General features: G+C 33.3%; 1 protein-coding gene across 8 annotated transcripts in view; it reads right to left on the bottom strand.

Moving 5' to 3' along the window:
• Nucleotides 1-19,861, bottom strand: part of KIF6 (kinesin family member 6) — a 146,603-nt gene that overhangs the window by 58,846 nt on the left and 67,896 nt on the right. For all 8 annotated transcript variants that reach the window (XR_009727322.1, XM_061365992.1, XM_061365994.1 and 5 more), the window contains one exon: nt 18,449-18,577. Coding sequence is in view for 7 of the 8 variants with exons in the window: in XM_061365992.1 (XP_061221976.1) it covers nt 18,449-18,577 (129 nt within the window). In the remaining variant the exon portion in view is untranslated. The remainder of the gene's footprint in view (nt 1-18,448; nt 18,578-19,861) is intronic.

A 19,861-nucleotide genomic window follows, 5' to 3' on the forward strand; every position in this document is an offset into this window, starting at 1 on the left:
AAGCACAATCCTAATGAGAATAAAAGAAAACTGCTGATAGCATCATCACCTTCCCCTGATAGAGTACATATTTTCCTAGGATGTGTTAGATCCAGTTAAGAGGACCATTTTGGTCTGCTTCTGTTTCTGTTTCGTTATGGATTCTAATAATTTCTCATATTACATGGTATGGACTTAAGATCCTGTAGAATATCTGTGCTAGCATGAAAAATTTACAGTGTACCTACTGTTAAGTTACCTAGTTAAGCTTTAAGACTTTTCTTTAAAGAACCAGTGGACAGCAGATTTTTCAAATTTAAAGTGGGAGCAGAGGAGCTGTGGGTGCAGTTTGAGGCTACTTAGTATGAACATGGTATTTGCAGATATCAGCAGTGAGGAATGAAGTAGTGTATGTATTTATATAAACAAGTTTTTCCTCATATTCTGATACTAATATTATTGCAGAAATATTTTGCATTTCACATATGACAGCTTGTATGTCTCAAGAAGAAAAACCAATTCAGCTGCTATTTGCAACCATTTACTTCTTTAAAGCTGCCTGTCAGATCATATTTGATTGTATAATACATACACACATTGAAAGTCCTTAATTAGTAGGCACAGAGATCCTGAAATGAAGCATGGTAGGCTTGGCAGAAGGTCAGGGGGTGGATACAAAGGAAAATATGAAGTCAAACCCACAAGGTGTTTAGGAGACCCACCCAACAGTGCTGCCACTTCTAAATAAATAAGAATCACTTTTGCTTATGCCAGAATCACAAATTTCAGATAATGTCTCATAAACCAGGACATATATCTTCTACTGCATTGTGCAGTTTACATTGAACACTGGATATTAGAAATAGTCCATGCATTTTCCTTTCTTCGTAGGAGTCTAAATCTGTTCCCTTCAAGAGTTGATGAATTCGTAAAGATTTCACTAAATATAAGAAAAGGCCAATACATTAGGCACTTGAATCACCCATCAACTTTAAATTAGACTACTGTGCTTAAGGTGAAGATCTCAAGACTGAGTAATTGAAAATTAAATGTATCTGTTTTGACACTTTTATACATCTGCTGTGTTGCAGTAGCAACATCTGCAGCTTCTGGTTTAGACCTGAAAAAGCTCTTTTAAGTTCAAAAACTTGTCTCCCTTTTTCAACTAGACCAAAATGTTCTAAAAAAAGGTACAACAAAATCTGACTCATTTACATGTTCTATGGTGATTCGAAGGATATAGTATTTAAATTCTTGTCCATATATCTTCCTCAGTTTTAGAAAAATTACTCTGAATGGTGGGATAAAAGAATATTTTAAGAGCTTTACCAAATGACAAGCTACATCAACAGAATCATGACAGCTTGGACCAAATGCAAGTGAATTTTTTAGGGACATATGGAGAGATCTGCATGTATTTTTGGTGCATGAAAAATTGTCTCCACCACCAATGTTGCCGGTAACATTATAAACCACGAAAGAGGCATATTTCATTTTCAGAGCAGTTTAGCAGAGGGAAAAAGGACTTGTTATAAAAATCAGTCTGGTTTTGGAAGCTCACTACACTTTTAATGTCATATTGCATTTTATCTTTATTCTTTATTAAGATACTGAGGTTTTCTGAAGTAGAAGTCTGTATGTACTACATCTTAGGTAGACAAGGAAAAATATCTGTAATAGATTCATCATCAAATAATCTTAATTTCAGGCTATAAACTACAGTTCAGGAGTTCAGGAGCTGCTGTTTTATTTTGGCTTGGTGTTTTTTTTTCCCCCAGCAGGAAATCCAGAACCAACAGAATGGGGTATGCTGAGGTAGCCAGTTGAGAGAAGAAACCACGAGATGCGTTCCATGGTAAGCTATCTCTTCTTACCAATCAACATCCTAGAACTTTTAAAATTGGCTATTTATTTACATTCAAGAAGAGTGAGCTTTACCAGTCCTGTTGCTTTTTCCTTTTGGCAGCTGAACACTGGCAATTAAGAAATGAGTGGAACATCTTTGTAAAAGAAGGAAATGATTCTTGCTCTATTGAAGCATTATTGGAGTTTGCCTCTGAGAATGAGCATGGTAGCCTGTTGTGTACTGTTGTACAGATTTTAAAAAGTAATTAGGCATGTTATTCCTCAGCAACAACTACAATAAATTTCAAGGATTCTGCTACTGAGGAAGCACTTTTTCACTTCCTGAACAAGTCATGTAATTGTTATATTATAGACAGCAACCCCTCTTTCTCATGCCATTGCTGATGTTTTAAATAACAGTGGTCAAAGAAGTCAATGTATATTTACTGTACTCTAAATATACACACAAAATTGAGCCTTCAGGAGTTTTAACTAATCTTCTCAGAACTGAGAACCTCTAGACATGTGATAAGCTCCAGAAGTTCAGCACAGCCAAAATGGGAGTCCTGTGCACATACAACAGCAGTTTAGAGCAATTGCCTGACTTTGCTCAGGTGCCTGCATGCGTCTACCCTGACTCTAAGTTATCAACTTCTCTGTGGAATTAAGCATATTATGCCCCTTGTGTTACAGAAAGGGTGCATTTTAGTAAGCCTAAATAAGTTGGTAGTGCATGTAGAAATAGATTTATTATTACCAATACCTTTAATATATATATATATATATACTTAATTTTTACCTGTAATGGTTTTCAAATAGGAGCCAAAGTAGAAAAGGAGATAACAATAGAACCTGGACTTATACATAAAAATAAATTGGCTAACTTCTTTCTTGAATTTTCACTTCAGCTTTTCAAAACTTTGTAAAATTGTTCTTACAAAACTTCACCTACCGTTAGCTAAGACTTAATCTCATTATTTCGCACTTTCTTCAGCTGATAAAGCTTGCTTGCTTCTTTTTAAAACTCTTGTGACCATATATATTTTATCTTGAATAAAAAAAAAAAAGAAATCTTGAAGGATTGAATAGTAAACACAAAAAATGCAACACCATAAAAAATAAGAAAACAAAGATTCTTAATGTTGTAAGCAGTTTTTTTTTTTACACCAGTTTTTGCTTTAGAATCAGTGTTAACATAGTCTAGAAAAATGAGGAGGTTTTAAGAAAATTGCATCTTTAATAAAAAATCATGCATGTATATTGAATGGAAATACCACTTTTATAACAAAAAATATAACTGACAACAACTCTGTGACAACTAGGCCTTGCAAGATTATTTTTCTTTCTAGTTATAAATTAATTTGACATTAATTATTGTTACTGAATATCTACTTAGATGCATCTAAGTTCCTGTTGTGACAACAGTGTTCTGATCATCTGACAGGATGATATCCCTCTTTCTTTACTTTCTCTCTGGCAATTTCACAACAACAGGGATTAAAGATTGTCATCGTAAAGCCACAGGACAGCTGCAGAAAGTTAACTGTGTTAAATATATCGCAATGCTTTTTAAGAAGGAATTACTATTTAATGATAAGGAGCTTTTATGTACTGAACTTAGAGATAAAAGAACTATGAGAATTCTAAAATTACTGGGCAAATATTTCCCAAGAGTGCAGGTGAAATCCCACAATGGATATTGGGCCACTGAAATGATAAAGATACTTTCTCTGAGAGCTGGTCCACTGCAGAAAATGAATTTAACTGTCTTACCAAAGGGAGAATGAATATGCAGAGACAGCTAAGACCTCGTAATTGCTGCTAAGCTGACCAAAACTTCTGTTTTATTCACATTATTTTCTGTCCTTGGAGAAAACATTAGAAAATAATCACATCAGGGTTTACAAATATCATTTTGAAATAGAAGTGTGCATACTAATTCCAAATTTAATCTCAGACACTTCACTATGGTACAATGAATTTAAGTTTTTTATGAAGTTTCCATCTTAAGTTGTCCCTAGAGGCGGGAAGTGCCTTCTATCCTGTAGTTATGGGTTGATGTAACCTATTCCATAAATGGTAGATCCTGCTGCCATAACAACAAATGTCTACATTCAGCAAAATAATCATTTCTTGTATTTATGTGCAGCAACCATTCCCCATGAAATAAAAGCCAGAGAGCAATTTGATATTGCAGTGTGGCAAAATAAAGCCTAGGATTTCGAAACAACTTTTTGCTTATAATAATTCACAGCATGTTTGTTTTTCAGAAGCCTATCAGTGCATCTGTAGCAATTCTTGATCATCACTCATTTTGTCTTACTGGAGGATGACTATAGAAACACATCTTTTAAATTCCATGAGCCTGGGAAAGATTATAGTAGTTGCAGATCACTTACTATTAGAGGAATATCGGCACTACATGATTAAACATTTTTTTGCCATCCTCAACACTGATGATGAAAAGCAAATTAACTTAGATGCTAAATTCCTGATCCTGCAACTAAACATGCAGTGCCATCTTTTCTCCCCCAAGTATGGTCACAGACATCAGAGACATAGCTGACACATATGTGTGAATAAATATGGAGATTCAAAATCTTTCTCCCTTATGATAAGGAAAAGTAAAAAAAAAATTAAATAAATCTCTACTATTAAAAGGCAACTTTCATTATTCAAAATACAAATTATTTTCATAGAACCTTTACAACTGCACAATAACATGCAACACATTTCATATTACTTGAAAATGTTCTCTACAGAGTCTACTCCTACAGTCTTACTGTCGGCTTTAGTTATTCTGAGTATAGTGTGGACAGTACATAAAAAGAGAAAGCTGTAATTATTCTTAAGATGCCTAATACGTCTACTGTATTAAAATAGAGAATAATAAAAGTAGTCAAGTAATCTGTGTTCTTCTGCATTTTACTTATTGTCTTTTGTTTCTGTGGTTCAAAAACCACTCAGTTTAACCAAAACTGATGACACTCATTAATACCATTATAAAGCCACAATGATATTTAATGACAAAAGTGATATTAATGTCAAAAATTAGTATTTTTCTCATTAATGTGATATTAATGACAAAAGTGATTGCTCACAGAGGCAAGACTCCCCTGTTGTCTCTCTGACTCATCATATGACAGAGGTTTTATACTGAAAGTTCAGTGGTCTCTGTAGCTATATTATGGAATTTGAGTTAAAAAAAAATGATGTAATGAAAAATACTTGAGTGAAAATCCATTTCATATTTGCACAATTCCCACTGTGAAAAACTTTTTTTTGATTTCTTTTAAACAAAAATTTGTAACCAACTGGACTATATAATTAATGCACAGTAAAGGATCAAAACATAACATTTGCACCAATAACCTCTGTAGCTCTAAATCTGCTTATGTCAAGACACAGAATTAAGAGGGGTTTTGCCCCTTGAAATCTGTTGAAATAAGTGACCATATCTAGAAAAATAGCATAATTCTTCCTGAATGCCAAGTACATCTCTATTTGATGGCTTTAAACTGCTTGTTTTCCTTAAGATCAAAATGAGACAATACATTATGGAAATTCCTTGTCGTACAAGCTTACTTCAATATTAAATGTCCTATATCTTAGAGCCATGAACTTTAGGCTTTAGTTAATTAAACAAACCTGCTGAAAATCAAAAGGATGTCTGCCTGGAATTCTGACTTTTTCTGCTGGGATTTCCCTATGTAAAGTTGTTTTAACGCTCCTGACACAAAACCGAGACATTCTTCTTTTTCCAAACAGCGGCCGTTGTTCAAACCGATGTCATTGTCTGTCTGTACACTTGAAGATTAAAGGAAATTTCTGCAATATTTAGAGTTATTTCTCCCCACCACTAAAACTGGATATATATGGCACAAATATGGGTGATCAAAATGTGGAGGTATTGCAGAAAAAAAGGATTCATAATAAAAAATGCATTCATTTTAAACTCAGAATCAGCAGCTGTATTAAGTTGTTTCATATATTGTCTGTATATTAGTACCCAATTAATTCTATCATAAAAAATGCATTCATTTTTAACTCAGAATCAGCAGCTGTATTAAGCTGTTTCTTATATTGTCTGTATATTAGTACCCAATTAATTCTATCACTAAAAGGTATGTCTGGTTTCCCCATTATTTGTGAACTTCATAGCATTTTTTTTCTGACACTACTTCTGACACTACTTCCTTTAAGTACTTACTTTTCTCTCTAAGCTTCAGGATTTTGCAACATAATTTATAAGAAAACAGTAAATTTTTCAAGATTGCTATCTGATGCATCACAGTATGGCTCCTTGGTACTAAATTTTTCAATATACTGTTTTCCCTATTAGCAATTCTCAAATAGCCCCTCATTTGCAATAACCCTTTCAAAAAAAAGTCTGATATAAAACAGCTTTTGAACTACTGCTTTTCAAGCATCTGAAAAAGATCTTGTTGAAAGATCTTGTCATCTGAAAAAGATGAGTTGATCCTAAGATTAAGAGCATAGGAAGGTGAAGGCTGTGATTATATTATAGGCAAGAGCATGAAAAATAGCAGCTGACCAGCAGAGTATGTTTAATGTTACAACAATTCATGTCTCCTTTTTAACTGAAAATTATACCTGACTACATTTATTCTCCTTCAGTTTTGGGGGTTTTTAATTATTTCTATAACTTGTGTGGTCATACAACACATTTTCCTGTATCTCAACTACTTTATGGCAGCCTTGCCAAGAAACAATAAATGCTCTCTTGTTTTCCCCTGACATAAAATGGACCACTGCAAAATGGACCCTAGTAAAGATAATAGTTTGAGTTATTAATGCACAATTATGCTGAATAGAATCTTAATATTAATTTAATTATATACAGAAACTACCAAATTGGGAAAAAAAAATTACATTATTGTGACTATATGTATAAAAAATGGAGCTTGATGTTTTGGGCAGACTTCTTTTCAGAGGCTTTTAGGTACTGCTTAAGATCCCTCTTTGCAGTTTATTTCCTAAAGTCCATATTTTGCAAAAAAGCAGATTCCAGGAAATGAAGTTACTTGTTTAGATACAACGGCCAAACCCACTTCCTGTATGCACTTGGCAGAAAATGCTTGGGTAAAAAAAGCCTTATGAAATTTTTCAATCCAACCAAGATGGGCATTCCATTCAGCCACACAGAAACTCAATTTAGATCCAGAACTGTATTCCTGTGTTATATATTTGACTACTCAAAGTATTACAGTCCAGTAATAATAAATTCAATTTTACGTTTGTCAGAAAAAATAGCATCAAACAGATTCCAAACAACTAACACACTGACTACTTCATCCATGACCTGATAATCCGTTTTTAGTATTTTGCTATTTTTCCTCTCTTCTCCCTGTACCACCTAGCACATGGTTGAACTGTAAAGAGTAATTTCTGAAAAGCCTGCAAAAAGACCATTGATTGGAATATGGAATAACATAGCTACTGTTATATTTTTTATATATTTATATATTTTTATTTATTTTTATATATATTTCACATATATATTTTATATATATAAATATATTTGTTATATTTATACTGTTATATATACTGTTATATACTGCTATATTTGTTATATGTGTTATAAACATCGATAATGTTTACTCCTCACTCAGTAGAAGATAGAAAAGGAAAATTTTATGAGAAAGCATCGATAGTGTACACATGGGCTGCTGTAACAGAAAAGCATGAAATACATGATATTCATCAGATGAACTGAACAGGCTGTCAATGACTGAATTATATATTTTTGGACTTTGTTTCACTAGGCCTTGCCCTGCACAATCTCTATTATGACAAATTTCTGTCTCTGACTGTAACAGCATAATTTTTCTAAACCAACTGCTTAAAAGTATATATAAAGGAAAAAGTAATCTGTTATTAATCTGGTTGCTTTTGCTTCAGACCAACCTCTTTAAAGCTAAAAAGCTTGCCTAAGGTATCACAGGTAAGCAGCATTTTAAAATTTTAACTCTTCTTCCTACAGCCCCCCTAATTTAGTGAAGCTCCAGTAAACCTAAACCATGGTCCAGCTCAGGCCCCTGTCTTTGTGCCTTCAGTTCTTTTAGGGGGTAACAGGTAAATAAATGAAGACAAGCATTCACTTCCCATGTACTGTTTTTGCTTCATTACAAGTGTCATTTCAAAACACATACTTTCTCTCTAGCCATTTTTCATTTAACAGTTTTCTTGGGTTCACTTTTCATTCTCTAGTATCTTGCTTCACTCCAGCCTACAGTTTCTCCCCAGCTTCATTAGGAATATATCCTAAGCCATAAGTCTCTTTGTCTTTTTCCTCCCTAGTTATTAAAAAAACCCTCAAATCCATTCCTGCCTTTTTAATACTTCCAAATCAATTTTCTCCTTTCACAGTTTAGATAGTCAACTGTGAGGCACAAAAACTATTGTAACATCAATTGCTACCACTGTTTATTCCTACTAGTTTCCTGGCAGCCACAGTATTTTCACAAGAAAGACACAAAGTAATATTCAGAAACACATTTGCTAGCTGCAACAAGCACATGGTTTCTTAATGTACTCCACCAAACAGATCAGATTCCTGACATTTGAATAAAAGAAGCCCAGAAACAGTATGAGAAAGAAAATAAAAGGCCTATAATCTTTTCCCTTGTTTATTTTTTGAGCCCCCCCCCCACTGCTTTAGACATTATCATAGGAATTTAAAACCCAACGAGTTTATTTACTCAAAAGACCAAAACAAGACTCAAATCACCCAAGATTTTTTTAAACCTAAATATAAATTCAATGATTTAATATTAAAAACCTCAGTTAACAAGTTCTCTCATAGCAATATAGAAACATATATGTCCTCTAATAGTTGGCACCCTTCAATCTATTCCTCCCTTCTAAAATTCAGAGAAAAGCAGACTTGGAACAGTTTGGAAAGCTAGTACTAGAAAGCTCTGGGGCACCTCATGAGAAGACCAACAGAGAACACGCTTCTGAAAAAACGGCCTGGCCAAAGATCTTTCCTTTTGCAGTAGATGCAACTTCTAACATTCAGAAAATAAAAAGTAATTGGCCACGTACACATATAGAATTATGATAGCAACTAAAACCTAGAAGAACTACTAAATTGTTTGCTTTAATACTTTAGCTAAACACTATTAATAGACACCAACAAGAAAACAAACTGAACCACAAGTTATCAAACACCTGTCTGCGTTGGGGCTTTAGACATTCCTATGAAGTAACCGATGCAGGTTATTTCCAGCATTTTTATGCCCACAAGGGGGTGCTGTCTGTTTTGGCAGTGGCATGGGAACGTGTGTCCTTACAACATTAATGCTTGGGCACTTTTCTGATGTACTGCTATGATTTCCCCCCAGGAATACAAACCTTGCAGGGAAAATATTTAGAAATTCTTAAGAAAAATAAAAATATAAAGAAGTTACACAAGCTGTCAAGGCAATTTAGATATAAAGGCCTTGAGATCTCCTGAAAATCTGCAGTATACATGACAAAACCCATAAATCAGCATAACAAAAAAACATGAATAACATCTTAGGTTATGTTCTCTTACTGCCTGTCCTCTGGAAGCAAATACATAATGGAAATGGAAATGGAAAATACATTTACTTTTATTCTTGGGGAAAAGAGATACACAAACACTTTCAAAAAGAAAAATAATCTTTGCAAAAAAGATTTTTATCACTTTGTCACTTTGTCACTTGGAAACATCCTGTATAACATTTTCTCTGTTGGAAAAAGTTTAGATGCACATCGACTTCATTGTTTTAAAGACAGTGATTTTGAGAGAGAATTAGTTACCACTTCAAACTTCCATTTTTATATCCCTTTCACTGACATGTTAGATACATCTAGAGATGCATCCAAAAGACTGTTTTCAGTGTAGCTCAGGAGATGGTTACAGCTATAGATTTGTAAAACCAGCCCTACAATGAAAATCAGTAAGAGCTTTTACCTGATCTAGAATTAAAAGCTACCAAACTTACTGCATAACATCATGGAAAAACAAGTTATCACCTCAGCTGTAATTGTATGGCTCATCTCCAATAATTTGTTTACTCTTTCACACAAAATTAAACAATGGCCCAAATTTTCTCAAATTAACCTAAATACTGCATAATCCCCATAACATGATTTATGCTTTTAAAATTATGTTTCTGAACTTACAATAGTAGCTGAAAACAAACAAAGGCACGGTTACTAAATAGATGTTCCAAGAGTTAAAACTGTAAAAGACAGAAAGACGATACATCAGAAATAAGTGAATGCACAATATTTGATTTTTTTCAGCAAAAGCATTCAAAACTGGAGAGCCCATTCTTACTGAGGAAAAAAGCCACAGCTCCACCAATCACAATGGAAAAATTGTACGATAACAAGCATGAAACTGGCCTGAAACTCTGAAACTTATCTTAACTTGTTAAATGTATTGCAAATATCAGGAAAAAGTAGGGGTCTGTGGGATATTTCCAATAATATCTTGCTTGGGTTTATATTGAAATATGCTGAGACTAGTCTCTGAAGTATCTGTTTCTGTTAGGAACAAGATGTGAAAAGGCACTTTTAAAATTAAATACACAAAAGCAAAACAGTGCTCTAGACTATTCATTTTTTTAGCAGAATTAGCAGTATCTACACAGAAATATCTAAAGATTAAACTAATAGTAAGACTTTCTAATCTTTTGTATTTTGTATGCATGCATACATAATGTGCACGTACTGGCTCTATTAAAAGGCACTGCAGTCTCTTGGGACTGATGTTCATGGTAATAACAACATGGAGGTTTTACAGATGCATTTGCCAAACCTGACAGTCAATCTATAAAGGAATTCAATCACTCCTCAAGTACGCAGAAACTTTCATAAGCATATTTTACCTCTAAAATATCAAGAGCTGAAGAGCTTCAGTCACAAAAAACATCTTTAAGGAATTAATCTGAAGTATCCAATAGCATTTTTAGACAGGCAAAATATGGCTAATGAATGAGGAAGCCAAGAAGATTTGAAATAGTAGAGAACTTCCAGGGAACACTAGGTTATATTTCAGCAGACTAATGTGGATAAGAAAACAGTAAACCAGCATAAAAATACTGGAAAGTATCCCCATCTAAACTGACTCAAGAGGAGGGCAGTAAAAACTGCCAAAAGCATCTTTAACAAGCTTCCAAACATACGTTCCACATCAGAAGAGATTCCCAGCTGAGAAGTGGAAAGAAAGACATGATGGGCATCTTAGAAAAACCAGAAGTCTTTTGTAAAACTAAATAAATGTGGAGAAAGAAAAAGCTGTTGATGGTCATATAAGCAGTACTTGGTTTTACATAACAGCATTCTCAACATATAATTAAGTTTCAACACCTCTGAAAAATTAATGAAAATACTGTAATAAACCACTCCCCCTTCTTATTAAATCCTTACAATTTAGAAAATCTGCCTTTGATGTTGCAGATGGAGACTTAGTTCCCAAAATCAAAATCTGGGCTTCATTGCCTAAAAATAACTCTGTTCATATTTATAAACAGTTAGGATGACAAAAAATTGTAACACACAGGGCTTTATCATGGAATACCAATTGCAAGAGCTCGTTTAACTTTAAATCTTACAACATGTATTTATATTTCTTGGTAACACAGAATAGTCATCTGTTGTTGCTTACATAGATGTTTCTACAGAGCCTCAAACTTCTTAATGCTTTCATTTTTTACTGTACACTAATCTCAGTAAGTTCAGTTCAAAGTCTGCACTTAAGAAAACTCACAGTAGACTCACTGTGAATTCTGACAAAATAAAGATCTTGGAAGCAGTACACATAGAAAAATAGATTAAAAAAAAAAAAACCAAACCGAAAAACCAACCAGAAAAAGCAAAACCCAGAAGTTAGTCAAGTCTCTTATAAATTCAGAGCTAGTCTTCTTGGTATTTACTGCAACCAATGTACTTTTAAAGAGAGTTACTTTGTTCTAGAAACTACTTTGAATTTTAGTTTTTTCTTTTTATTCATTCCACAGTGTTAAAAATGGAAATAAAACTGTGATCTTTAAGACTGTCATAGTTAACAAAACATTAAAAGCACATGACAAACTAAAAAACTGCCACAATTACATGCTACAAAACGTGTGCCTGAAGATAAATATGCCCTCATATTTATGACATAAATTGGATCCATAGCAATACATCTTTTATCTGGTGGCTTGAGATACCAGGAAATAACTTTGTTAAACTTACCAGAAGCAAAGTCCTATAAAATTGTTCAAAAGCACATGCTGACTGTTAACATTTACTGAATTTATTTTGAAGGCTTTTAAAAGTGCCTAAAAATTAAGCAGTGAACTCTGATACTTCCTGCTTGGTCCTTAAACTTGGCAATAATGAAAAATTTATTGTAGCAAACAACCACTTTACCTTATAGAAGACATTTAATATTTAAGAAATTAGCAAAACAACACATGTTATTTTAAATATTAGTTAAAAAAAGTTTAACAGTAGCAATGACATATTCACTATGTTTTACTAAGAACTGGTAGAAGTTCATTTGAAGAAAAAATTGAATTTATACTTTTTCCTGGACCTGTAACAGAAAATATGGCACATACTTTCATTTCTGACTAATGAGAAAGACCAAGCATGAATAACACCCTAAATGATCCAGTGAGCTGTTTCACTGACCAAATAGTAATAAGGCGGGTAGATCCGTTTGCTGACAAAAGACCTGCCATGAGCACAGTGCCAAGAGCCTGTCCCCAATATCCCAAAGCACTATGGGACACAAAAATTACTCCAAGAAATAAAAAGTTTGCAAAGCACTCAATTTTTCTGGAGAGTTGAGACCTGCCTTTTTCTGAACTGCAGGATATAGATTCTGGTGGAAAACCTCAGTCAGTTCTTTCCATCAGGGAGCTTTCTGTGGGTTTTCCAACAATAGAAGGAAACTTTCCCCCCAGATTATTACATAAATATATAAAATAGCCAAGATAAATATTTTGAGAAGTCTTACTTCAAGATGAAAATATTTAGCTTTCAGAACTGAGCAGTTGGTGTGTTATCATCATTACTTTCCTGCTAATCATGATCACCATTGGTTTATAGAAACCATCCCTCCCACCTTTCAAGTCAGCTTGCCAGTCCTTTCAGTAGGAATGCTCTTTTTTTGTATATGCTTGTATAAAGCTTAGCAAAAAGAGATTTTAAACCCTGAATGGGATACATAGCAGCTATGTTCTTCGACGAACTCTCAAAAAACTTACAACTTCTCAACAAAAGATAAAGGAAATGGCTAAAAATTGGCAAAACATGATTCTAATAAAACCTTTTGTGAGAGCAAAATAATCCTTCTTAAATCCATCCATACAAGTATTTGAAGCTCTTACTAAGATTTATTGTATTTTTTTTTTATGTCACAATATTCATGCTGTTTTTTGGTAACCAAACTGTTTATATTTCAGGAAAAAGCCTAATCCAGCAGGAGAAAAAATGGTATGACATGTCTCTTACAGAATTATGCTAGAAGCAAATAGGAGCCTGAGACCTATTCTAAAATAAGACTTATCTGTATGGAAGTGACATAATATGATAAAAGTAAAATGCAACAAAATATTTAGCGCTCCAGTGACAGATGATGAATTTTGATTTTTTCCTCCATTCATACTTTGACTTATCCTGAAACTTTGTCATTTATAACAATTGACACCATCTCCCGAGAAAGATTATATATAGTTCTACATTTGAATTTGGACTTCACATGCAATATCTCTACCAGATATGAGTTATGAACTAAAGCTGCAGTAGAGACTTTAGATTAACTAAATTATTGCATTAAAAATAAAATAATGGAGGAATTTTTAAACCTCAGGTTATTATGCCAATAAATTGTCTTTGCATTTTCTGGAATGTTCATCTGAAACATAAATTAAATTTGCAGTCAGCAAGTTATGTCTTTCAGATCTATGAAGGATATTATGATGCAATAAATAGCAGCTACTGAGTATGTTACTATTTTGCTCACTCTTACTCATGTAGATATGGATTTATACTTCAGAGTGTTCTGTGATGAAGATGCATATTGAAAAGTAATTTCTCCCCTTTTGTGGTGTAATGCTTGGACTAAGATAAAAAGTTCTGGTTGGTTCATTCTAAGCTAACTGTCTTATGCAATCCATAAAACCTCCCCCATAATGGGAGCTGGCATGCCAAAATGTCAGCATCAGGCAGCCTTCCACTGATTCCAGGCAGCCTACCTACCACTCCCTCTTAAAAGAAGTCTTTTGGGATCCAAAAAAACCCAAATCCATCATTACGTCAACTGGTCTAATTTTAGCTGAAGAATTCAATGCTGTGTAACCCAATGTAATCAGCGAAACCTAGGTCATGAGTAGGACACTGCACTTGTGTTTTTCTCTGCTGTAATCATCAAGGAAAACATCCTAATACAGGCTGTAATACACAATGAAAAAAACACAACACAAAACACAGAAGCAATCCATATGTCCAATTTCAGTCCTTCCTAATAGGTCTTCCACTCGTATCAAACTTTGTGTTTGACAGTATTTTACTAATGACATAATTTTATATATGATATACACATATATGATATATTTATATATGTAGTTAAACAAGCAATTAAAGACATATCTGTTCAGAAAAAAAACCTGTTTAAAATTAAACCAACTCCTTGTAACTTAGTATTTATTAGTAGTAGGAAAATATTATACAATGGGACCCAAAGACATACTTTGAGATAAAATCTGGGGTGTTGGGCTTTGTTTCTCTTTGTGTTTGGGAAAAATGATAAAAATAAGTTTCAGTGTACAGAGCTAGCAGTTCTATGTGATAATACATATTTTCCTATACAGAGAAACAAAATTTGCCTCCACAAACATAACTATTGGTATTATTCATTTAGTTTTCATAAATTTAGCAGCATAAATTAATTTTTCTGCTTAACTGGGTAACAGATGAGTAAGTCTGGAGACTTTATGACACAAAAGCATCAGCAAATCTAGCATGAAAGAAACAGGATGAAATTATTTTATTACTGAATGTTGGAACTAGATGACCTTAAGGTCCTTTCAATCCCCAACCTTTCAATAATTCTATGACATGCAAGATCAATCTAGCCTAGTATCCAGTATGGTAAGGGGTAGAATGGCAGTGTTATATAATTCTAAAGAATATGTGAAGTACCCCCTGTAAAAACCCACAACAAACTTCTGCAGGAATCCCCCTGATTTTTATTGTGGACTGATATAAAACATGAAGAAAGATTTTTAATATACTCTCTTTCAATAGTCTTTTTTTTTTTAATTTTATTTTTAATTTAAAGCAGTATTCTATGCTTCATCCTGACTACTCAGCTTTATCAATAAACACAGGATTGTGTAGTGCTTTTTGCTAGTCTGATTATGTTAATGCCTTCTTAATTCTCTTCCTGAATCACATATCTAAAACAGTGGAGACCTTTGCATAAATCAGGATAACTAGGAACTTTCAAGATTTCAGTTTCTAATTATTTCAGCATTCTGTTCTTAGACATAGTTCTGGTTCTTTCACATGTATGCAGCTCATGATATACAACTGCTGTACATTCATTTGTTCCTTCTGACTTCTCTCCTGTTTGCTGTGCATGGTAATTTCTTTCCCGTTCCTGCATGCAATCTCCTCTATAATAACTAATAGGGTCACAATCCCACTGAAGTTTTATAGTACTCAAAGAAAATTACAGCTGTGAAAATTGGCTGTTAGTTCAATTACTAAGCAATTTTAAAAGATAATTGGCAACCTTTGAATAGTTAAAAAAATCCCTTGACAATAGGAAACTAGCAAAATCTGAGTTTCTACTTGCCAGCTGTCCTGTCTGAATCTCAGTGTGAAAATTAGAGGTTAAAAAAATCCTCACAAAATGCATAAAAAACAGTATACAGAAATTAAGTTACAAATATGTAGAAGTTATACATGATAACCTAGGATGAGGCATGTTCTTCTTTACTAACAAAAACACAAGCACTTCCAGAACCTACTGACACCATCAAATCTTCTTACTTGAACAATTCAATTAGAAAATAGGGAAAACATGCAACTATGCAACATAAATCTGTCTACAGTTACTAGAAGTTGTTTTATGTGGATCTCAAAACTAATCATTTGCAAGAATATTATTATTTATTGTCATAAGGAAAGATAACTGCAATGTTTAACAGTTAACCCTTTCCAATTAAGCACTATAAAAACTCTCATATAATCCATGCTAGCTGGTCAATATAATTTGCAGGTTTGAGTTGCTGTTTCTATAGATTTAAGCACAAACTTATATCCTCTGGTAATCCTCATTTGGCTAAAGTGAAACATATCCTTAAAATCTTGTAAAATCAGGTTCTAGGAATGGTTTCAGGTAGTTCTGAAAATTTAGTATGCAGAATACATTTTCCAAAATATTAACAGTAAATATTATTAATATCTTCATATTTTTAAAAACTCCCTCTTCTGTAATCTAATTTGAATATTTAAGCTCATCTTTCAAGGTGCATGATTCGATATTTATAGCATTTGGGGTTACAATACAAGTATCTGGAATTTCTTTAATAACCATAGATTGAAGGGTGCAAGAAAATATTAGAAGAATTACTTAGGAATCTTGACAAGGTCTACGGTAACTCCTAAGTCCTGAGAAGAACATTTTATGCATTTGCAATGGTCTCTATCAAACTGCTTTCCCATTCTTTCACAAGCCTCCCCAGCCAGTTGACAATCTGATTGCTGCAGTAGGCTGTCAAAAACTTATCACGATGAGAAAGATTTTCACATCTATATAGAAGTTGGAAGGTTAAAAGGAAATCCTTAAGTCAGACTATATACTTGATGGGTATCAGAGTATTGAAATTACTTATTTGCAAATAACTTATTTTGTTATGTAGGTTGACCATTATGCTTTTCCATATGGTGTTATTTCAAGACATCTTGCTTTATTCTTTGATAGAGCAAACAGGATTAATCAAGTCTGAAGTATACAAATGTGTTCATGTCTGAGTCCAATAGGAAAGAGAGCTATATTGTAGCCAACAGCAGACAGAGCTAAGAGCTTCTGGCTGCCAAGGAATGCACCAGTGTATCTTTGCACTGTCATAGATTTACAATAAGACAGAAAAATAATAATAACCACTTGAGGGTTTATGGTATTCTGCAGCCAAGGATCTCAAAACAGTAACTTGCTTACAAAGAAAGTGAAATGTTTCATATGGATATAGGGATTTTTCTTCATTTGTTATTTATCTGTAATTAATAGTTCCCTGGTGGGGTTTATTTGTGGGTTTGATTATTTGGGGGGTGGGGTGAGGTGGTGTTTTTTTTTATTTTTTCAATCATGTTATAGACTGTTTGTCCTAATACTGGCTTTCTTTTTACTGACTTTGACTCTCAGAACTTTCCTCACATTCTTTTTTTTTTTCCCCTCGAGCCCTCTGGCCTTAAAATTAACTATTACTGTATTTTCTTAAATACTTATATAAAGTATAAGTACACAGTGAGATGTTTTCCAACATTTTATGATGAACTGTCTGCACATGTTTACAAGTATTAAACAGTGAATTTTACTCAAATTTTACTCTTGGCACCATGGAGAATTAAACTGTGAAAACACTACCAACTGATTTGAAAAATATGTAACCTCCAGTCTACAAGAACTAAAATATAAATGTTAAATTATGAAGATAAATATTGAAACTTGTTACTTTCATTACTTTAAGAAATAAAAAAAGAAAAGGGAAAAATAAAATTATTTATATATTAGGTAGAAAACACTGTCATTTTCAGAGACACAAAGGCATGAAAGGGTCTGGACACTCAGTTATATTATTGCAGAGACAATTGGTCTCCTAAGGTTGGATTTAAGGGATACTGGCAAGCCTGTATGTGTTGTATTATTAAGTGTTTCTACTGCTTTATGAATTTCATCTATGTACTCCCTGAGGACAAAAATACAAGCATTTTAAGAAATAATGTTTTAAAGCATATCATTATAACAGATATATATTACAGAAGATTGTAAATCCAAATTCTGCCAACACTACTGGACCTGACTTACAGCTGAATATCAGTCCATTTTACAGAATGCAGAGATATATGGATACCTTATACAATCTAAAAATAACTCCAGCAACATGACCAAAAACTTTAACAATAAATTAACTAAAAGTGAACCTAAGGAAGAACTTTCACTTTTTATGCTAAGCATTTTGGTTATTGAGGGCTTCATCCATGTGGAATGACATACCTGACCCTGACCCAAAAGTGATTGAAAAGGGGACTGGAAAGAAGGGAGTTGATTTCCAGCTACCTTCAGAATAAGAAAACCATATAATGTGCAATCAAATCATATAAAAAAAGTCTTATCTCAAAACATACTATCCAGACAGATGTCCATTTAAAACTCATTATCTGAACAGGATGCAAATCATGTCCATTTCCTTTTTCTTATTAACTAAATACAATACTTCATCACTGTGGTAGATTCCTCGTGGGAATATGTCCCAAATAATTATTTTTTCAATCAACAGCATCTGATATGCTCATCTATTAAATTTTACCGTATATGGTCTTTAAGAGATAAAAGCATGTTATCAGTTACCTACAGACAAATAGTAATCATCTGCTGATGAAGGCATGGCACATGGTATACCAGCAGAGGCAGCATTAAGCTGGAAGAGAGCATCTTGTGCTTTCTTTTTTTCCTTTTTTAGCATATTTACCAGAATGTCTGCAAGATATATTAAGGAAATCATTAAGGACCTCTTTCTTACAAAATAACAATCATTTTGTTTATCTTTAAGCCTTTCATTTAGTTAGTTAGCTTACCAAGTGGAACAATACATATTATGGAAGCCTATATGTTAATGTCATATTCTCACCCACCTTAGTTTTTCCAAACAGCAGATTCATTTTTACTAAACAGTAACAAATTCACACATTGACCAGAACTGACATTCAATGTCTGATAAAAGCATTTACAGACAAACAGGAATTAAAACTTAGCATCTTATTGCCATTGTGTGAGATTTTTTATTTTTTGTTTTAACTCTGTGATAAACAGAATTTCCAAGTAAAAGAAAAATAACCCTTAAGTTACAGATTCCTTGGCAAGTGAATCACATCTACAAGCTTTTCACAATAAGTTTTACTAAAATGCAGAACAGGTCTTTAGGAAATTTCTTCCAATAACACTATGTATTTACTGGAAATATATTTGGTATAAATTAATTTTGCCTAACAGTTTATAGAGGGCTTATAAAAAAGAATCCTGTGTGCATTCAGCCAAAACCACAGAAGTCCCTGTGATATGTTTTTTTTCTATGCTATCCATTTGAAACCTAATTAATCTCCTAAGTGAACAGCAGAAAATCTAAGTAGTCTTCAGGGACTATTATTAACTGGACTAGGTAGTAACAAGAAAACACTTTACAGTTCAGTTGCTATGATAGTTCTTAGTCACCACAGGCAAGAAACACCTCATAGCTATTGACTAAAAAGCTTCCATGCTTCCCACTACTTCATTACGTTAGATGCTATTAATTTTTTAATGATGATGTACAGTCACTTAGCAGCTGTAGACTCTGCAAATCAGTGTTGTGTTCTAAGTCTTAGTTCTTACATTCTTCCTCCATAACTCTAACATGGATTTGCACAAATTCATTGTACTTCTGCAAACAAAGCTGTATATGTCTATCAAATGCAAGTGTGTCTGATAGAGATGCTTTGCTTTTCTTAAAAATAACATTAAAATTGAAGATTATTTTTTTAAAGGAATGGTAACTGAGTATTATAGCTAAGCTTATTTGAAAGTGGATCTTGGAAAATGGATATCTTCTGTAACAGAGCAGAAATAGTAAAGTTTTCCTGCTACCTCAATTCAGACTGGGAGCATGCTACTTCCCAGTGTAAAATGCCATTCTCCTTTGACATATGAAAATTGATCCAGAATTGTTGAACACAAAGAATGCACCTGAATTTGTTTTTTACTAATAACTGTGAAAGAATGTTACCT

The sequence above is a fragment of the Neopsephotus bourkii genome, unplaced genomic scaffold (assembly GCF_033783945.1).
Source record: "Neopsephotus bourkii isolate Nb327-2 ecotype Australia unplaced genomic scaffold, CSIRO-AGI_Nbou_v1 NB_1292, whole genome shotgun sequence".
Lineage (NCBI taxonomy): Eukaryota > Metazoa > Chordata > Aves > Psittaciformes > Psittacidae > Neopsephotus > Neopsephotus bourkii.